At 39.9% G+C, this 19,945-nt stretch overlaps 1 protein-coding gene across 4 annotated transcripts in view; it reads right to left on the bottom strand.

The window, feature by feature from the left end:
- Positions 1 to 19,945, bottom strand: part of STK33 (serine/threonine kinase 33) — a 240,177-nt gene that overhangs the window by 11,002 nt on the left and 209,230 nt on the right. For 3 of the 4 annotated variants that reach the window (XM_058305788.1, XM_058305786.1, XM_071218215.1), the window contains one exon: positions 19,722 to 19,910. In XM_058305788.1, coding sequence (XP_058161771.1) covers positions 19,722 to 19,910 — 189 coding nt within the window. Of the gene's footprint in view, positions 1 to 19,721; positions 19,911 to 19,945 lie in introns of those variants that run through there. The other variant, XM_058305789.1, reaches the window with a different exon arrangement.

Genomic DNA, 19,945 nt, shown 5'->3' with positions numbered 1-19,945 from the left:
TAGTACCTTCCATCTGGGATTTTCTTTCTCGTGGAAGAATTTCCTTTAGTATTTCTTGTAGTGCAAGTATTCTGGTGACAAATTCTCTCATCATTTATATACCTGAAAGCACCTTTTAAAACAATATTTCACTAAATATAGAACCCTAGGTCAGCCGGTATTTTTTTCCCCTTCTTTAGCACTTTAATGATGTCATTCCTTGTCTTCTGGATTCCGTTATTTCTGTTGCTATGTCAGCTGTTGCTCCATGGAAGGTAGTGAGTTTCTTTTTCTCTAGTGAGTTTCTTTTTCTCTAGATGTTTTTTTTAATTTTCTCTTTCTGGTTTAAGGAATCAAAGGACAGATTTCAGAACAGCTTCCAGAACATAATGAGGGAATCCCTGAAAGGAGAGAGCTAGTGAGGAGGAACACTAAATTCTGTCCAGTTAAAGATAAATGAACTGAACAGATATTTGAACTGTTGAACAAGAGACAAATTGCAGTTTGAGTCCAACTGCTAAACAAAACAAACCAAAAACTCAAATCGTTTTTGGAGGAACATAACAGAATCCAGAGTCTGCATAATACAATATTCCCAATGTCCAGGATACAATCCAAAATTACTCAACAGACAAAACAATCCATAGAGACAGACCCTGAAATGACCTACATGTTGTAATTAGCAAACAAGGATTTTAAAGCAGTTACTATATTATAAATGATGTAAAAGAAAATAATCTTGTAGTAAATGAAGGGTGTCTCAGTAGAAAAATAGAAACAATAAAAAAAAAAAAACCAAATAGAAATTATAGGACTAAAATATAACATCTGAAATTTAAAATTCACCAGGCAGGTTAACAGGAATATAGGGATAACAAAAGAAAGAGTAAGTAAACCTATAGATCAATAAAAATGATCTAAGTAACAGGTATAAAAATGATTGAAAAAATGAAGAGTCTTAGGGATCAAAAGGCCCAACATGTGAGTAACTGGAGTTTCAGAAAAAAAATAAGGAAAAACTAAGGGCTAATATCTTCCCAAATTTGGTAAAAGACATAAATTTACAGATTCATGAAGCTCACAAACACCAATGAAGCTAAATTTGAAGAGGAATATGAATAGGAATAAAATTAAAACTGCTGAAAACCAAAGATAAAGAAAATCTTGAACACATCCAAAGAAAAGTGACATATTCCACACAGGGAAAGAACATTATAAATCACTACTCACTTCTCATCAGAAAAATTGGAGTCCAGAAGACAGTGGATTAACATTTCAAAAACATGGACAGAAAGACACTGTCAATCCAGAATTCTATACATGGAAAAAAGCATTCAAAAATTATGGCAAGGAGAGGATGTGGCTCAAGCAGTTGGGCATCTGCCTCCTGTATGGGAGGTCCCTGGTTTGGTTCCCAGTGTCTCTTAAAAAAGACAAGTAGGTGCAATGAGCTGATGCAACAAGGTGATGAATGAGCAGACACAACGAGCAGGAGCAGATATGGCTCAGGTGACTGGACACCCGCCTCCCACATAGGAGGTCCCTGGTTCGGTTCCCAGTGCTTCCTAAAGAAGACGAGCATACAGGCAAGTGGACACAATCAGAAGACACAGTGAGCAGACACAGTGAGCAGCAATGAGCAGACAATGAGCAGACAGACGAGGGAGCCATCTGGCAGGGGGGTGGAATTTCATTTTTTAAAAATTAAGGCAAAATAGAGACATTCTCAGGTAAAAGAAAAGTAAGAGAATTTGTCACCAGCAGACCTACAATACAATAAATGCTAAAGGAAGCTAATTTTCCTCTAATTTCTTGAAAATATATGACTGTTTAAAACAAAATTACAACACTGATTTTTGGGGTTCATAATAGATGTAATAATATGACAATTGTGGCATAAAGGCAGGGTAAGGGATGAATGAACCAAATTACTGCATTCAGAATTGAAGCAATACTTGTATCTCAGTTCAGTGGGTTCTCCATAAAGAAAGAATATATATGGCATACACACAAAAGCCAGGCTGGGGAGGGGGGCAGGAAAATTATTTGAAAGGATGCATTAATATATCCTTCAACAATGTAAGTCTGGCTAAAAAAGCCTCATACAAGAGGCTCTTGTAAGGGTGCAGAAGTAGGTACAAAAGGTCCCTTTTAAAAGAAAAGCCTTGTTTATGGTAGCCAATAAACCCAAATCAGTAAATGGCATAACAAACAGCTTCAGTTCAAAGAAGAACATGTTGAGATTCACACTAATACAATTAATTATTTGTACCCAAATAAGTCAGCTAATGTTGCAGTTATGCTACTGTGTTTGGAAGGTCTTCCAGACCATCCCAGGTTTAATGATCTACTAGAGGACTCAAAGAACCCAGCATTTTTTCCAAAAAACTCTGCTTTTATCACAGTCAAAAACTTGGTGGGAAATAAAACCCTCAGCCTCTACATAGTCTTGAATTCACTAACAAGTTCATGCCTTACCATGCCTCATGACACTATGGATGCCAGTCCTCTTTTGAATTATCAAACCAGCTGTGGCTGGTCTTAAAAATATCAACCCTCTCATTACTCAGTTCGTTTGTTTTTCAAAAGATCAGCAAGTAACACTTTCATTTTTTCACATATCATGGTTCCCAAAACATTGCTGCCCACTAACTGCTTCTCATTTACCCAAATTAATAACAGCTTTTCACCTTCCTTGAGTGTTTGGGAAACTTTGTACTGCTTTAACTCCTTTTGAAGTGTCAGCCTTTTTTTATCGCTTCTTTATTTTTAACAATGGTGGAGACCATTGTTCTAGGCATACCGTATTCCCTAGCAAGATCAGTAATGCAAATACCACTCTCATATTTACCTATTATTGTATTTCTTTTTTTTTTTTTTTGCTCAATGGTGGTTAGAAGTAATTTTCTTTTCTGCTCAACCCTATCACTGCTCATTTTCTTAAGACTCATGATGAGAAAAAAAAAGCAAAAATACACAAAATGATGATGCAATGGGACGTGCACAGGACAAGAGCTACTGCATAACTAAAGTGTGACACTTTGTTTTGGCTGGGGAGGGTAGCAAGTCACGAGGCAACCAACACCACATTCTAGTTTGCATGTCAAGTACCAAACAAATGATGAGTACCAGGATAAAATTTTCATGTCAAAGTGCAATGAGTACAAAATTTGACAAGTTTCAAAGCAGTTGAGTATCAAGGTATGAGTGTACTCTTTATAAAAGCTAACAGATTTCTGGTACTTTGCACCAGCTTACCTTTGGCTGACTAACACAGAATTTGGTATTGGAGAGTGGGGTGGTGGTTTTGTGCGGTCACCCCTCGGGCTGAAGTGTGGTTTGCTGGCCTGGCAGGGGAGCGGCCGCGGTAGGCCTAATTCCGCTGCCCCCATAATAGGGTGGTTGGTCGGGCCCACCGCCACCCCTGAAGGAAGCTCGGCATGGGCGCAGAGTGCCCTCGGGTCTCCCCTTCTCGGCAGCCATGCTTCTGCGGCCGCCCCTCCTCCCAGATGGCGCCACCCGATGCCTTGTGGGGCGGCACCCTTCTTCCTTCTCCCTGCGCAGGTGCAGGGCAGAAAATTCCAGTCTGCCCTTTTCCCCTCCCCCGACAGCAGCAACAGCCAGGCGTGGGCGGAGAAATCCAGTCTGCCCTTTTCCCCTCCCCCGACAGCAGCAACAGCCAGGTGTGGGCGGAAAAATCCAGCCCGCCCTTTTCCCTTCCCCCGACAGCAGCAACAGCCAGGCGTGGGCGGGAAACTCAAGTCTGCCCTCCACCCCAGCAACAGCAGCCACCAATCCCTAAACCCTGCCCCTTCCCCCAGCAACAGCGACAGCCAATCCCTAACCACCACCCCTCCCCCGTCCAGTACCGCCCACTGACCTTTCGCCGGCAACCAATCAGAACAGGGCGTGGCCTCGACCAATCAGCCTTCCCCAGCCCCTATAAAACTGTTGCCTCTCCCTCAGTAAAGTGGACTTGCGTGTTTACCTTGTCTCCACGGTAGTTCTTCTGCCGTGCGCCCTCCAGTCCTGAGAGCCCCCGACAAGGGCCTGGCCTCCCTTGTCCCCAGTTCGTCGCCTGCTTCTCCGGGCGACCCCTTCGTCGCCTGCTTCTCCGGGTGACCCCTTCGTCGCCGGCTTCGCCGGGCGACCCCATCAGCCGAACCGCGCAACCCCTGTGAGACCGATCCCTCGTCTGCTGCCGGACCGACCCCTCGTCCCAAGTGGGACCGACCCCTCGTCCCGAGCTGGACCGACCCCTCGTCCGCAGCCAGACCCCACCTCTACCGACCGAGCAAGCCGCCGCAGCTGGCGCCCAACGTGGGGCAGAGCACCCCCACCGCCACCGACTGAGCAAGCTGCCGCAGTTTTGCAATTATCAAAATGCTGAAATGGTTTTAGAAATGGGTAAGGAGTATTTTTGGAGGAATTGTGAGATGCTTGAAAAGGCCTAGAGTGTTTTGAGAAGATTGTTGGTAGGATTATGGATGCCAAAGAGACTTATGAGGCCATAGAAGTAAATGATGAACTATTACTGGAAACTGGAGGAAAGGCAATCCATGTTTCAAAGTTGCAGAGAACTTAGCAAGATTAACTCCTGATGTTTTATGAAAGGCAGAACTTGAAAACGGTGAGCCTGAGCATTTAGCTCAAGAACTTTCCAAAGTAAAATCAGAACCTGCAGCTTGGCTTCTCCTTGCAGTTTATAGTAAAATGCTATAAAATAGAGATAAGCTGAGAACTGAATTGTTGGGCACAATAAAACCAGAAAGTGATTCTGGAAATCCAAGCCATTGGAAATCAAGCCCCCAGACGATAGTGCCCCATTTGAGGAATGAACTAAACATGGAACTTGTAAGTCAGAATTGAAAATGCAGTTATATAGGAAAGACTTATGGAAAGCCTGTCTGATGGCTTGGACCTCTGCCTCCTGCATACTAAACCAATAAGCTTTTTGCAAGAGATGTATGAACAAAACCACTATGTTTTGTAGTAATAAGTTTTAAGATTGGGAAGTATGAGCCCTTCAACTTTACTCTTTTTTTTCAAGATGGCTTTAGGTATTTTGGAGTCTTTTTTACCCTTTCATATAAATTAGATGATTGGCTTTTCCATTTCTGCAAATAAGGTTGTTGGAATTTTTATTTGGATTGCACTGAATCTATAACTTGCTTTGAGTAGAAATGACATCATAATGATATTTAGGGCGGCGGACTTGCCCAGTGGTTAGGGTGTCCATCTACCACATGGGAGGTCTGCGGTTCAAACCCTGGGCCTCCTTGACCCGTGTGCAGCTGGCCCATGTGCAGTGCTGATGCACGCAAGGAGTGCCGTGCCATGCAGGGGTGTCCCCCGTGTAGGGGAGCCTGATGCGCAAGGAATACGCCCTGTAAGGAGAGCCACTCAGTGCGAAAGAAAGTGCAGCCTGCCCAGGATTGGTGCCACACACACGGAGAGCTGACACAACAAGATGACACAACAAAAAGAAACACAGATTCCAGTGCTGCTGACAACAAAAGAAGCGAACAAAGATGACGCAGCAAAATAGACACAGAGAACAGACAACCAGGGTGAGGGTGGGGGGAAGGGAAGAGAAATAAATAAATAAATATTTTTTAAAAATAATGATATTTAGGGTTCCAACAGAAAGACATGGAATATTCTTCCATTTATATAAGTCTTCTTTAATTTCTTTTAGCAATGTTTTGTGGTTTTCTGTATACCTGTCCTTTACATCCTTGGTTGGATCTAGTTCTAGATATTTGATTCTTTCAGTTGCTATTGTAAATGGAATCTTTTTCTTGATTTCTGCTTCTGATTGCTCATTGCTTGTGTATAGAAACACTGCTAATTTTGGGGTGTTGGTCTTGTACCCCACCAGTTTGGTCAATTTGTTTATTAGCTCTAGGAGCTCTGTTGTGGATTTTTTCAGGATATTTTCTGTATACAGGATCATATCACCTGCAATTAGGAAAGTTTTACTTCTTGCTTTCCAATTTGGATGTCTTTTATTTCTTTTTCTTGCCTAACTGCTCTGGCAAGGACTTCCATTCCAATGCTGAATAAGAGTGATGACAGTGGGCATCCTTGTCATTGTTTCTGATCTTAGAAGGAAAGCTTTCAGCTTTTCACCACTAAGTAGGATGTTAGAATGAAGGCCCAACAATGAGCCCTTGACACTAATGGCTATGCTTGTGAGCCTATACATCTGAAATAAGAACAAGGCCTAGAGCTGCAGGGTGCCTAAGAGTTATCTCCTGAGAGCCTCCGTGTTGCTCAAATGTGGCCAGTCTCGAAGCCAAACTCAGCATGTAAATGCGTTTCCTTGCCCCCAGCGTGGGACATGACTCCTGGGGATGAGCCTCCCTGGCGCCGAGGGATTACTACCAAGTACCAGCTGATGATGTAGCTAGAAAATGACCTTGAATGAAAGGGTCAACTCGGACCAGCAGAATATCTCAGTCCATATTTAATACCAGGACTTAAAAATGCTTTTTGACCTGAATAAAAGGGGGAAATGGAAAGGACCAATGAGTTTATATGGTTATGAGTCTCCAAAAAGAGCCGGGAGGTTATCAGAGGGGTTGCCCTTATGCACACCTCAGCAGAGTCCCAGAGAAGATATTGGTTCTTCTGAGGGCTACAGAGACACACAAGTTCTATGGTCATGGCAGATGGAGTTCAGTGCCATGTCAGTTGGCCCTACTTTGGAGTTTGTGTTTCTTTGTGATGGAGTTGAACTCAGATCTGATCTTTTTTCACAAGCCTCTCCTGTTACTTGTACCAGAACTGTAGTTGGTCCTGGGGTTTAATATATACCCAGGGGATCTGAATCTCTGGACTGACCATATGACAGCCAGGCCCTGAGCCTCAACAGACTTCAGCTCCTACACTCTGGTTTGTTGGACTTACCCCCTCAGCTAACATGAAGTTGAAGAAGGTCAACCACCACACCATGGAGCCAAGAGTGCATACAACTGAAAGCAGGAGGACTGCATCCAGCATCCATGTGGAATCTAAGCCCCCTCTTGATATAGATGTGGAGTGGACACAACCATTCCAAGGTCCACAGGATGGAGGAATAGAATATGGATGAGAGTGGGCTTACTGATATTCTATTCATGAACTATTGTGATTAGTAATCGAAGAAAATGTGGCATTGGTGTGGAGAAAGTGGCCATGGTGGCTCCTGGGGGTAGGGAGTGGGAGGAAGAGATGAGATGTGGGGGCGTTTTCGGGACTTGGAGTTGTCCTGGGTGATGCTGCAGGGACAGTTACCGGACATTGTATGTCCTCCCATGGCCCACTGGATGGAACGTGGAAGAGTGTGGGCTATGATGTGGACCATTGACCATGAGGTGCAGCGGTGCTCTGAGATGTATTCACCAAATCCAAAGAATGTCTCATGATGATGAAGGAGATTGTTGCTATGGGGGGAGGAGTGGGGTGAAGGGTATATGGGAACCTCATATTTTTTTAATGTAATATTAAAAAAAATAATGACAAAAGAAAAGTAGGATGTTATCTGTGGGCTTTTCATATATACCCTTTATCATAGAAGATTCCTCCTATTCCTAGTGTTCAAAGTGTTTCTATCAAGAAGGGGTGGTGGATTTTGTCAAATGCCTTTTCTGATTCAATTGGGATGATCATAAGACTTTTTTCAATTTCATTCTGTTAAGGTGGTGTTATATTAGTTGATTTTCTTATGCTGAACCACCTTGCATATGAGGGATAGATCCCACTTGATCATGTGAAATTCTTTTAATATGCTGCTGGATTTGTTTTGCTAGTATTCATAAGAGATATTGGTCTGTGGTATATTTATTGGGCTTTGATATGAGAGTGATGTTGGGCTTGTAGAATGAGTTAGGGCATGTTCCCTTGTATTCTGTTTTTTGGAAGAGTTTGAACAGAATTGGAGGTAAGTCTTCTTGGAATGTTTGGTAGAATTCCCCTGTGAAACCATCTGGTCTTAGGTATTTCTTTGTAGGGAGGTTCCTGATTACTTATTCAATATTTTTACTAGTATTGATTTGTTGAGATGTTTTATTTCTTATGGTGTCACTGTAGGTAGTTTTTGTGTTTCTAAGAATTTGTCCATTTCATATAGGTTATCTAATTTATTTGTGTACAGCTGTTTATAGTAACATCAATAGTAGTTTTTATTTCAGCAGGTCAATAGTAAAAAAGCCCCCATTTCGTTTCTGATTTTAGTTATTTGTATAGTCTTTTTTTTAAAGTCTAGCTGAAAGTTTGTCAATTTCAATGAACCAACTTATGATTTTGCTGATTCTATTGTTTTCTGTTGTTTTTTAAAAAAATTTATGTGCACTCTAATCTTTGGTATTGCCTTCCTTCTGCTTGCTTTGACTTTTGTTTGCTCTTCCTTTTCTAGTTCTTCCAGTTTTGAGGTTAGGTCTCCGATTTGAAGTCTTTCTTCTTTTTCACGTGAGCATTTAGAGCTCTAAATTTGCCTCAGCACTGCATCCCATAAGTTCTAGTGTATTATATTTTCATTTTCATTTGCCTCAAGATATTTCATTTTGTCTGTGATTTCCTCTTTAACTCATTTGTTAAGAGTACATTGTTTAATTTCCACATATTTGTGAATTTTCCATTTCTTCCAATTTTTTATTTCTAGCTTCATTTCATTGTGGTTTGAGAAGATACATTGTATGACTTCAATATTTTTAAATTTACTTACAGTTGTTTTGTGACCTAACATTTGCTTTATTCTGGAGAATGGTCAATATGCTTTTGAGAAGAATGTAAATTCTGTTGTTGCTGGGTGACATGGTATATACAAGTCCATTAGGTTTGTTCAGTTTAGAGTATCACTGAAATCTTGTATTTCCTTATTGATTTTCTGACTAATGATATTCATTATTGAAAGTGGTGTATAAAGTCTCCTACTATTAATGTAGAACCATCAATTTCTCCCTTCAAATCTGTCAGTATTTGCTTTGTATATTTTGGGGCTCTGCTGTCAGGTGCATATATTTATAATCATTACATCTTCTTTTTGAATTGACCTCTTTATCACTATACAATGACCATCTTTGTCCCTTATAAATGTTTTGACTTAAAGTCTATTTTATCTGATATTAGCTTAGCTACCCCAGCTCTCTTTGTGGTTACTATGGGGTTAAATTCAATATCCTAAATATATAACAATCATATTTGTTTTGATACCAACTTAATTTCAACAGCAAACACATACTTTTTCTTCACTCCTCCATCTCCTCACCTTTTATGGTACTTGCTACCATTTTTACTCTTGTACATTGTATGTCCAAAACCATAAATGTCATTACTTTTTATGCATTTTAGAATTTTTAGGAAGTAGAGTTAAATACTAAACAATACAATAATACTGGCATTTATAATAACCCAAATAGTTACCTTTATTGCAGGTCTTTATTTATTTATGCTGCTTTGAACCACTGCCTATTGTCCTTTCCTTTCAGACTGAAGAACACCTTCTAGTGCTTGTAGGTTAGGTCTAGTGGCAATATACACTCCCAGCTTTGGTTTATCTGGGAATGTCTGAACTTCTCCTTTACTTTTGAAAGAAATTCTTGCTGGATATAAAATTCTTGGTAGGCAGTTGTTTTCTTTCAGTATTTCAAGTATGTCAGTCCATTGCCTTCTTGCCCCCCATCATTTCTTATGGTAAATCAGCATCCTATTTAATTGGGACTCCCCCTGTACATGACACATTGGTTTTCTCTTTGTAGCTTTCAGAACTCTCTCTTTGTCCTTTGCATTTGAAGTGTGATCAATATATTATGGGGTGTATTTTTCTTCATGTTTATCCTACTTGGTGTTCTCTGGGGTTCTTGGATGTACTAATTCATGTCTTGCTACGTTTTGGAAGTTCTCTGTCATTATTTCTTTATTCCTTCTGCTCCTTTCTCTCTTTCTTCTCATTCTGGGACTCCCGTAACACATATATTGGTATACTTGATGGTATCCAGAGGTGTCTTAGGCTATTTTCACTTTTTATAATTCTTTCTTCTTTCTGTTCCTCAGCCTGCCTCATTGCAATTTTCTTGTCTTTGACTTCATTGATTCTTTATTCTACCAGCTCCAATCTGCTTTTGAAACCCTCCTGGGCATTTTTCATTGCAGTTATTGTAGTCTTTAACTAATAGTTCTATTTGGTTCCTTCTTAAAATTTCTATCTCTTTACAAGATTCTCATATTGTTCATTCATTGTTTTTCTGATATCCTTCTGTTTTTTCTCTGTATTTTCCTTCATATCCTTGAGTATTTTTAAGATTATTTTTTAAAGTCTTTTTTTGGTTTGCCCAATTTTTTTTCCCAAATTCTACTCAATTTATTCATTTTTTAAAAAGATATTACATTCAAAAAATATGAGGTCCCCATTCACCCCCACCGCCCCCACCCCACCACTCCCCCCACAGTAACACTCTCCCCCATCATCATGTCACATCCATTGCATCTGGTGAGTACATCTCCGGACATCGCTGCACCCCATGTCCCGTGTTCCACCCATTAGCCCACACTTTCCCACGTTCCATCCAGTGGGCCATGGGAGGACATACAACATCCGGCAATTGTCCCTGGAGCACCATCCAGGACAACTCCAAGTCCTGAGAACGCCTCCACATCTCTTCTCTTCCTCCCATTCCCTGCACCCTGCAGCCACCATGGCTACTTTTTCCACATCAATGCCACATTTTCACGATTATTAACCACAATAGTTCATGAATAGGATATCATTAAGTCCACTCTGATCCTTACTGTATTCCTCCTTCCTGTGGACCTTGGCTTGGTTGTGTCCATTCCACATCTATGTCAAGAGGGGGTTTAGATTCCACATGGATATTGGATGCAATCCTCCTGCTTTCAGTTGTAGGCACTCTAGGCTCCATGGTGTGGTGGTTGACATTCTTCAACTCCATGTTAGCTGAGTGGGTAAGTCCAATAAATCCGAGTGTAGGAGCTGAAGTCTGTTGAGGCTCAGGGCCTGGCTATCATACTGTCAGTCCAGAGATTCAAATCCCCTAGATATATCTTAAGCCCCAGCACCAACTGCAATTCCAGTAAAGCAGCATGAAAGGCTTGTGAAAAGAGATCCCATCTGAGTCCAGCTCCATCACGCAGAAACACCAGCTCCAAAGAAGGGCCAACTGGCATGGCAGTGAACCCCATCTGCCATGACCATAGAACCTGTGGGTCTCTTTAGCCCTCAAAAGGACCAATATCTGGGGTTGTATCTACTTTATCTGTCTCTGAGACTCTGTTGAGGTGTGCATAAGGGCAATCCTTCTGACAACCTCCAGATTCTTTTTTAGAAACTCATAGCCATATGAACTCATTTGTCTTTTCCATTTCCCCCTTACTTTAGGTCAAACAGCATTTTTAACTCCTGTTATTATTGTCTTCTCCATTGGTGCTAGCTTGGTTTTTATCTTCTTCCTTTGGATGGGCCATTTCCTGTTTCTTTGGTCATCTTGTACTCTTTCCTTGTACATTGTACATTTTAATATTTTAAAATGCTACCTCTGGGATTTATTTATTGAGATATCTATTTCTTGATTTTATTACCAGCTGGTGATAAGACAGATTTTTTTTTTGAGTTTCAGCCCTTCTATTAGGAAAGTACACCTAAGGCAAATGCAGTACAGTGTCCTCTCTGTCTCTTCTGGCCTGTGTCTTGTCATGGGTTTGTGCTTGTTAGTTGTTTTGGAGTTCTGTTTACAGAAGTTTGGTTGTCCCCTTCATTTCTCATGAGAGAGAACTCCCTCTCCTCTGTGTTTAAAGCTGGCAAGCTTTTGCCCCAGACTGTCTGCCAAAGTTTCTTACACTTGATATTGTGTCAAGCTTCTTGACATGCCACAGAGGACTTCCCCAAATCAGTCTTTCCCAGCTAAATGGCTAGGGGCCCACAAAGGGGACACAACTGGCTCCAAAGTACCCTGGGGAGGGGATCAGGAAGGGTGCCAGGAACTTCTTCCATGCCTCCCCACTGCTGAGCTTATGACCTGCCTAGCAAATGAAGTCCTTCAACTAACTGTTCCCCACATTCCTAAGGAAGCAAAGTGTCTTTAAGTCTCTTCTACCACTGCCTTTGTGTAGGGTGGGTTGGAACAATGGCTGCCCTCAGAGCTAGGCTCCCAGTTATCTGAAGTCACTAAACAAAAGTTGTATTCAGTAATCAGCTGTGCCCAACCTTGGTCTTGCAGAAGATGATTTTTATGTTCCTTTCTGTCACTAGCAAGCTAGCCAGGGGCTGGACATCATGGTAGCCTGTGACAAGAGTAGGGATGGGTGCCAGTAACTGCAGCATAAAAAAGCAATTTACTGATCTTTACTGTTATTTATCAGCCTCTTCATCCTGTTCTTCTCTGGATGCTGTACAATGTTCTACTGGATTCCAGAGTTTCAAAATAATTGTTTCAGACAGTTTCTGTCTCTAATTCCGGTGAAAGGACTGAATTCTAGAGCTCCCTACTCTGACCTCTTCCCACAATCCCTTGCTATAGGAATTAAGTTCTTTGGTTTATCTCATATAGATCAAGAATCCAATGTAGGGAATTTAGAGGTTACTAATAACACAAAATATTATTTAAACATTCACTCAGCATGTGTGGCAGTTTGATATTGTTTACAAATTCCAAAAACAGATTTGGGATTATGTTTGTAAACTGGTCTGTCCCTCAGGGTGTAATAGTTTATATTGGATTCAGAGGTTTCACATTTACTTGATTAAATAATGATTGGGGCTTGACTGGGCCATGTCAGTAGTACGCTGACACACAGAGAAACCACACTGCAGAGAGGGGAAGTTGGAAATTTTATTCTGGAGAATGGGAAGTAAACACACAGAGAAGCAGATATATGAGGAAGAGAAGTCTCCATTAAACACAGGCAGAGGCCTTGGGGAGAGAGACAGAGCAGTTCACCTAATATTCTACAGCTGGCCTTGTGGAGAAAGCAGAGCAGCTGAGCCCAAAGAGAAATGAGCCCTGGGAAGAGAGGAACTCAGGAAGCCTGAACGCTGGCAGATGTCAGCAGCCATCTTGCTCCAAGACATTGAAATAAGACTTTGGTGACCAAAGTAACTTATACTTTAGGGCCTGGTAACTGTAAGTTACCCCAAATAAATACCCTTTATAGAAACCAACTGATTTCTGGTATTTTGCATTAGCACCCCTTTGGTTGACTAATACAGCATGTAAAAAAGAAGATATACACAAGAGAATACATCTATTCTCAAGAAGCATTACTTAAAATAGGCTCAACGGGAGAAATTTTAAAAGGACATAGGCAATTATTATTATTTATTTATGCCAATTATTTGGAAACAAGTTTGAAAAAGTATAGAGTAATACCTTAGTCCAAACATGAAAATGAGGAAATGCAGACTACATTTTTCCATGATGTCCAAGGCATTTCAGGGAATGTTAAGGAAATATTCTGTTACTCAGGGAAAGAAGAAGGTGCTTAGTTTGAGTAGTTTTTTAAATTTGTTTTTTAAAATAAATCTTCACTTATTCTCTCTGCTAGTTTTCTATGAGCTCTGCCACTTACCTAAAAAGTGTGATTCCCCTGGCTTGTGAGAAATACAAAATCAGGAGCTCTAGATGGATTTATGAGATTTTTCCAGAAGAGAGAACAATGATAAAATGGAAAGCAGGAACTGCTGGGAGATTTTCATTTAAATTAAAGCAAAAAACTTCAAATATTGGAAAAAGAATGATATATCTTTCTTTTGTTTAGTAGGTGTAAATTATATGATCACATCAAATTGTCCATACAAATCTAGTTTAACAAAATTTTTCCCATGGGAAATATTTCAATACTCATAAAATAATTTTAATAAATAAATTAAAATTAATATTTTACTCTTAAAAATATTCATTAATATATGAATCCTAGGTGGACCCAAGAATAAACAGTCAACATTACTACAAGTAATCACTTCAGAATTTTATAGTGTACCTATTTACTATTAATGAAGATTTCAAAGAGGAGAAGTAATTTCTTAGTATAAAATAAACTTCAGTATAATTAACAAAAATTTTATTTGTAAAAATTCATGAAGGGACGCAGACTTGGCCCAGTGGATAGGGCATCCGTCTACCACATGGGAGGTCCGCGGTTCAAACCTCGGGCCTCCTTGACCTGTGTGGAGCTGGTCCATGCGCAGTGCTGATGTGCGCAAGGAGTGCCGTGCCATGTAGGGGTGTCCCCCACGTAGGGGAGCCCCACATGCAAGGAGTGTGCCCCGTAAGGAGAGCCGCCCAGCGTGAAACAAAGTTCAGCCTGCCCAGGAATGGCGCCGCACACACGGAGAGCTGACACAACAAGAAGACGCCACAAAAAGAAACACAGATTCCTGTGCTGCTGACAACAACAGAAGTGGACAAAGAAGAACACACAGCAAATAGACACAGAGAACAGACAACTGGGGTGGGGGGGAGGGGAGAGAAATAAATAAATAAAAATAAATCTAAAAAAAATTTCATGAAAAAACTTAATAAGGTAAATGCATGAGAAGTTAATTTTCTGTATGTTTCTATCAATGGGCAACTTTTCAGAAAAATTCCCAAACAAGGTAAGGTATTATTCCTAAGATACCAAAGCCAAAACCTAAGCATAGCAAAGTTCTTAAAAAACATCTAGGGGACTTCCAGGATGATGGTGAACTAGAAAGACATGAGACTCTCTTCTCTCCCAGAAAAGTAGCTAAAGGACAGGCAGAAATGGCCTAGAAAAAATCTGCTAGGATTTTGGACACCAGGGGAAGGCTGGTCACCAGCCAGAGGAGAAAGGGGCAAAGGGAAAGAATCGCAACAGCAAAATAGTGAGTTAAAAGCCACAGTTGCAAATGCTGGCATCCTCCCACACCCTACAGATACTTTTCAATTCTTAGGCCTCGGGGCCAGCAACTACAGACAAAGGGAGCCCCAAAGATCCACCTCCCCAGGAAAGGGGAGAGAGGGACACAGTCCAAGGTTGACTTACCTTTTGACCCACACATTTGGTCTGCTGTGTCCCATGAGCCCTTTCAGGCCAAGAGGGGCCACACCGTTGTTTGCCTTGGATGCCAGTAAGGGACTAAAGAGATCTGACCCTTCAAATCTCCCTCTCTACTGACCAGGACTGTTGTTGAGGATGGAGAGGGGAGCGGAATTATTTCCTACCCAGGAAAAGGGAGGGGGCTTCCCGTGAAGGTTGGAGAACTGCCTCTGAGAAAGTTTGAATTATGAGGCTCTTAGCCTCCAGGCAGGAACCTATATCACACCGATCTGGTCTGAGTTGTAGCAAACACACTTTGACCAGGCATTGAACTGAGAGGGCTGCCAACGTTTGCCATGTGCTAGCAGACCAAAGAAGTGCACATGAAGAAATTAAATGAGTAGTTTTTCCCCACCTTACAGCCTCCCTCCCCAAGGCCCTGGGAAGCAGTTCTGCAACCCATTACCGGGTCCAAGACCCAGATTTGAGCAACTAACAGGGACAATCCTAAACACCCAGAATAGGTTGAATCAAGAATCAAAAGAACAGCAGTAACACAAAGCCTCCTGCCATTAAAACCCTACAAAAGAGAGAGAAGAGCATCAGAGTAAACTCACCACCCTAATCAGATACCTAAACATCAGCAAAAAATTATAAGCCATATTAAGAAAATGGAACAAATGGCCTAAGAAAGGGAATATATCAAAGCCCCAGAAGAGTGCAGGATTTGAGATAACTAATCAATGAGATTCATACAGATTTCCAAAACCGATGAGTTGAAAGACAATATGGCTAAAGAGAGAAGAGGACATCAAGAAGACAGTGAGTGAACACAAAGAATAATTTGAAACCTGAACAAAAAACAACAGAGCTCATGGGAATAAAAGAAATGATAGATGAGATAGAAAAAACATTAGAGAGGGAAGCGGATGTGGCTCAGGCAATTGGGCTTCCACCTACCATATAGGAGGTCCAGGGTTCTATACCCAGGGCCTCCTGGTGAAGGCAAGCTGGCCTATGTGGTAAGCTGGCCCACACAGAGTGCTGCCCTGTACAGGAGTGCTGGCCCATGAGGACAGCTGATGCAGCAAGATGATGCAACAAAAAGAGATACTCAGTAGAGATAATAAGAGATGCAGCAGATCGGGGAGGTAAGGTGGTACAAGAGAATGATTGTCTCTCTCCCACTCCAGAAGGTCCCAGGATTGGTTCCCGGAGTCACCTAATGAGAAGGCAGCTACTCAAAGGGAGAAAACTATTTGGAAACCACATGTCCAATAAGGGTTTAATATCCATGATATATAAAGAGATGCTACAACTCAACAATAAAATTACAAATGACCCAATTAAAAAATGGACAAAAGATTTGAATAGATTTGTCCAAAAAAGAAATACAAATGGCAAAAAAAAAACCACCCAAAAACACATGAAAAAACGTTCATCACTAGCAATTAGGGAAACACACATCAAAATTACAATGAGATACCATTTCACACCTATCAGAATGGTCACTATTAAAAATCAGAAAACTATAAGTGTTGGAGAGGATGTGAAGAGATAGGGGTATTTATTCACTGTTGGTGGGAAGGTAGCTTGGTACAGCCACTGTGGAGGACTGTTTGGTATTTCCTAAAGAATTTGAACATAGATTCGCCTCGTGACACAGCAATTACACTGTTGGGTAAATACCCAGGTAAACTGAAAACAGTGACATGAACAGACATCTGTACACTGATGTTCACAGCAGCATTATACATAATTGCAAAAGCTGGAAACAATCCAGGTGTCTATCAGCTGATGAAAGGATGAACTGTGGTGTATTCACACAATGGAATATTATGCAGCTGTAAGCAGAAATGAAGTCATAAAGCATATGACAACATGGATGAACCTGGAGGACATTAAGTTGAGTGAAGCAAGCCAGACACAAAATGACAAATACTGTATGAATGCGCCACTATGAACTAAATATATTGTGTAATTCATGGAGTTGTTAACGTGAATATGAGTCACCAGAAAATAGATGAGTTTAGAGAATGGAAAGCTGTTTTTGACTTATACAGAATTGATAAAAAGGATGTGTGTTAATCTTTGCAAATGAATAGTAAAGGTGAAAGCCCCACATAATGTTTGTATCTAGCAGTACTATTATGTGGGTATGAAGTGGTTTAAAGGGAAAGCCTAAGATCGGGTATATTACTAAAAGGGAAGCTAAAAAATGTAACATGGAACTGTAGAGAGTAAAATAGCATGTGAAATATGAATATAGGTAAAATTGTATATATAAAACTGGTTTTCTTTGAAGCTGAACAAATGTATGTTAATACTATAAAATGTTAATTTCAGATAAAACACATTATGCTTAGTGAAAGAAACCAGACACAAAGTACTACATATTGCATGATTCCATTTATATAAAATGTAAATATAAATCAACTTATAAAGATGAAATTACATTAGTGGTTATGTAGGGCTGGGGAAAGAATGCTAAGGGGTGTGGGGTTTTTCTTTTTGGAATAATGAAGTTGTTCTAAAATTTTTGGTGGTGATGAATGCATGACATTGTGATAATACTAAAAGCCACTGATTATACATTTTGGATAGACAGTATGGTATGTGAATATATACTGCTTAATATATAAATAAATAATTGTGCAAGAATAGCCAGAAATAGCAGCTATGTACAGTAGGGAAAACAGAGATTGACAGCTGAAGAATTTTTTTATTTGGTTGCCTGCTTTTTAGTATTTTTATTGTTTCTGAAATGAAGATGCTCTGATGATGACTGAAGTGATGGATGCAAAACTATATGATTGTGCCAGGTACCACTGATTGTACACTTTAGATGAATTGTGTGCTTTATTAATATGTATCAATAAAATTGATTTGCTTTAAATAAAAAAGACAGCTAGGGTAAATCCTACCAATTTTGCAGGAATTCCAGTTATAGCACTTATAATAAGTGGTTTCCAGAGTCTGCTTGAGTAAATTTCAATGATTGGGAGATAATGGATTTACTACTCAGGGCCAATCTTGTTCCATTGCTGGTGAGTCCTGATTGTGGAAAAGTTTTTCCTGTTGGTGAGTAGTAATCTATGTTTTTAAAATTTCAACCCAGGGGTTATCGTTCTAGCATCCACAAGCTGCCCAAATTCCAATCCTTTTGTTCCCAAGTTGAAAGTAGCTGAGACTACAACGGCAAGCTCCATCACTTTGTGACTTGGGGGGAGAATGATGTGACAGAGCAATGGAAAAAGAGATGGGAGACAAAATATGATGTAAGAGTATAAAAGAAAATGTGTGTGTGCATGTGTATATAGGTATATGTGCATGTATATGTGTGTATGTATATAAGTATCTATAGATGTGTGTGTATGTATATGTTCGTGTATATAAATGAATGTGTATGAGTATATACATACATGTGTATGTATAAAAACAAAGTCAATTAGCAGAAAAGTCTTCAAACAATGTTCAATAAGGAAATTCAAACATGGGTTTGAACATAGGACTTTTACAAGAATATGAAATACCTACAGCTGCTAGGTATTGCAGTTGTTAATACACTAGAAAGGAAGAATGGAATTCAATAAGCTTATGTTTACATTATGGTGAAAGAATGATTATTTCAAAATATCTAAATCATAAAATATTAAACTTATTTTCTAGGCATTTGCTATCAAGTAGATGAAGAAGTTCCTAAGCAGTAAAGCAAAATCAACCAATAGATCATTCTATTGGTTGTCCCTTTCCACAAGTGTCTCACTGGATTCTTCGCATGGAAGGGTATAGGTCAATAATACTGCTCCTTCCTGGGTTTGGCTCAGGATTTACCTCCACTCTGCCTATCTCTAGGTTTCTGAGAATTGAAAAATAGCAATTCTTCACAAGAATTCTGGGCTGCCCTGAGGTGAATATAGCCCCTACTGGCAAAATGCTCAATTATTAAAGAAGAACTAAAATATATATTCATTAGACTTTAAGACAAGCAGGAAAGAAAGCACATACAGAAAAAAAATTCCATGAACATGGCTGTAAAAGAAAAAAATGAGTTGGGTAAACTTTGCCAGGATATCCAATTAGTAGACCACAATTGAGGATTAATAAAAATTCTACTCTATTCATCAGAAAAGAATAACTGTATTTGGGTCTAATCAGGTAAAATGATAATCCTATATGAAGAATTTTTGTCATCATAAAATTGGAAACAAATAACCAAATAATGTTATGTCTTGTTTTTAGTAATACATAAAACTATTCCAAACAGTTTGGCCTGGTAAAATATAATAATATTAATTATAAGTCAATAACATTGACTAAGGACTCCATTGCATTAAATCTAAGCAAATCACATCAGGGGTCAGCAAACTATCGCCCAAGGACCAAATCTCACAGGCCACCTACCTGTTTTTGTAAATAATCTTTTACTGTAACACAGCCATGCTTTTGTTTATTATTTATGGCTGCTAACATGCTGTAACATCAGAGTCAAGTGGTTGTGAAAGAGACTATGTGCTCCACAAAGCCTAAAATACCTGTTCCTTTACAGGAAAAGTTTGCAGACTCCTGCTGTACATAATCACTTACCTTGAACATGTAGGCCACATAACTAAATCATGGTAACCTTCGTTACAAACTAATGGCAAAAAAGACAGTTGCAAAAAACGTTCCAAATGTTGTGGGAGTATTTTACAATTTGGAGAAGGTGAACTATTGTTCTTCCTACTTGTTTTGCTGGTTTTTCCTACCTGTTTTGCTTCCTCTTCTGAAGCTTTATTGGCATTTCCACTGGATTGGTAATCTCTCCACTTTTCTTGATTGGACCAAGTGCTCTTCTTTTGATTTGCCGTGATTTCCTCATCACTTCCTGAATAATTTTTCCATTCTTTCATCATTTCTAATACATTGGTTGGTCTCGCTGAAGAAAGTGTATTGCCCTAATATTAATGATGAATTTTTGGTGTTATAAACA

This window comes from Dasypus novemcinctus, chromosome 10, assembly GCF_030445035.2.
Source record: "Dasypus novemcinctus isolate mDasNov1 chromosome 10, mDasNov1.1.hap2, whole genome shotgun sequence".
NCBI lineage: Eukaryota > Metazoa > Chordata > Mammalia > Cingulata > Dasypodidae > Dasypus > Dasypus novemcinctus.
The sequence above is the reverse complement of the archived record's forward strand: the minus strand, read 5'-3'. Positions and strand labels throughout refer to the sequence as shown.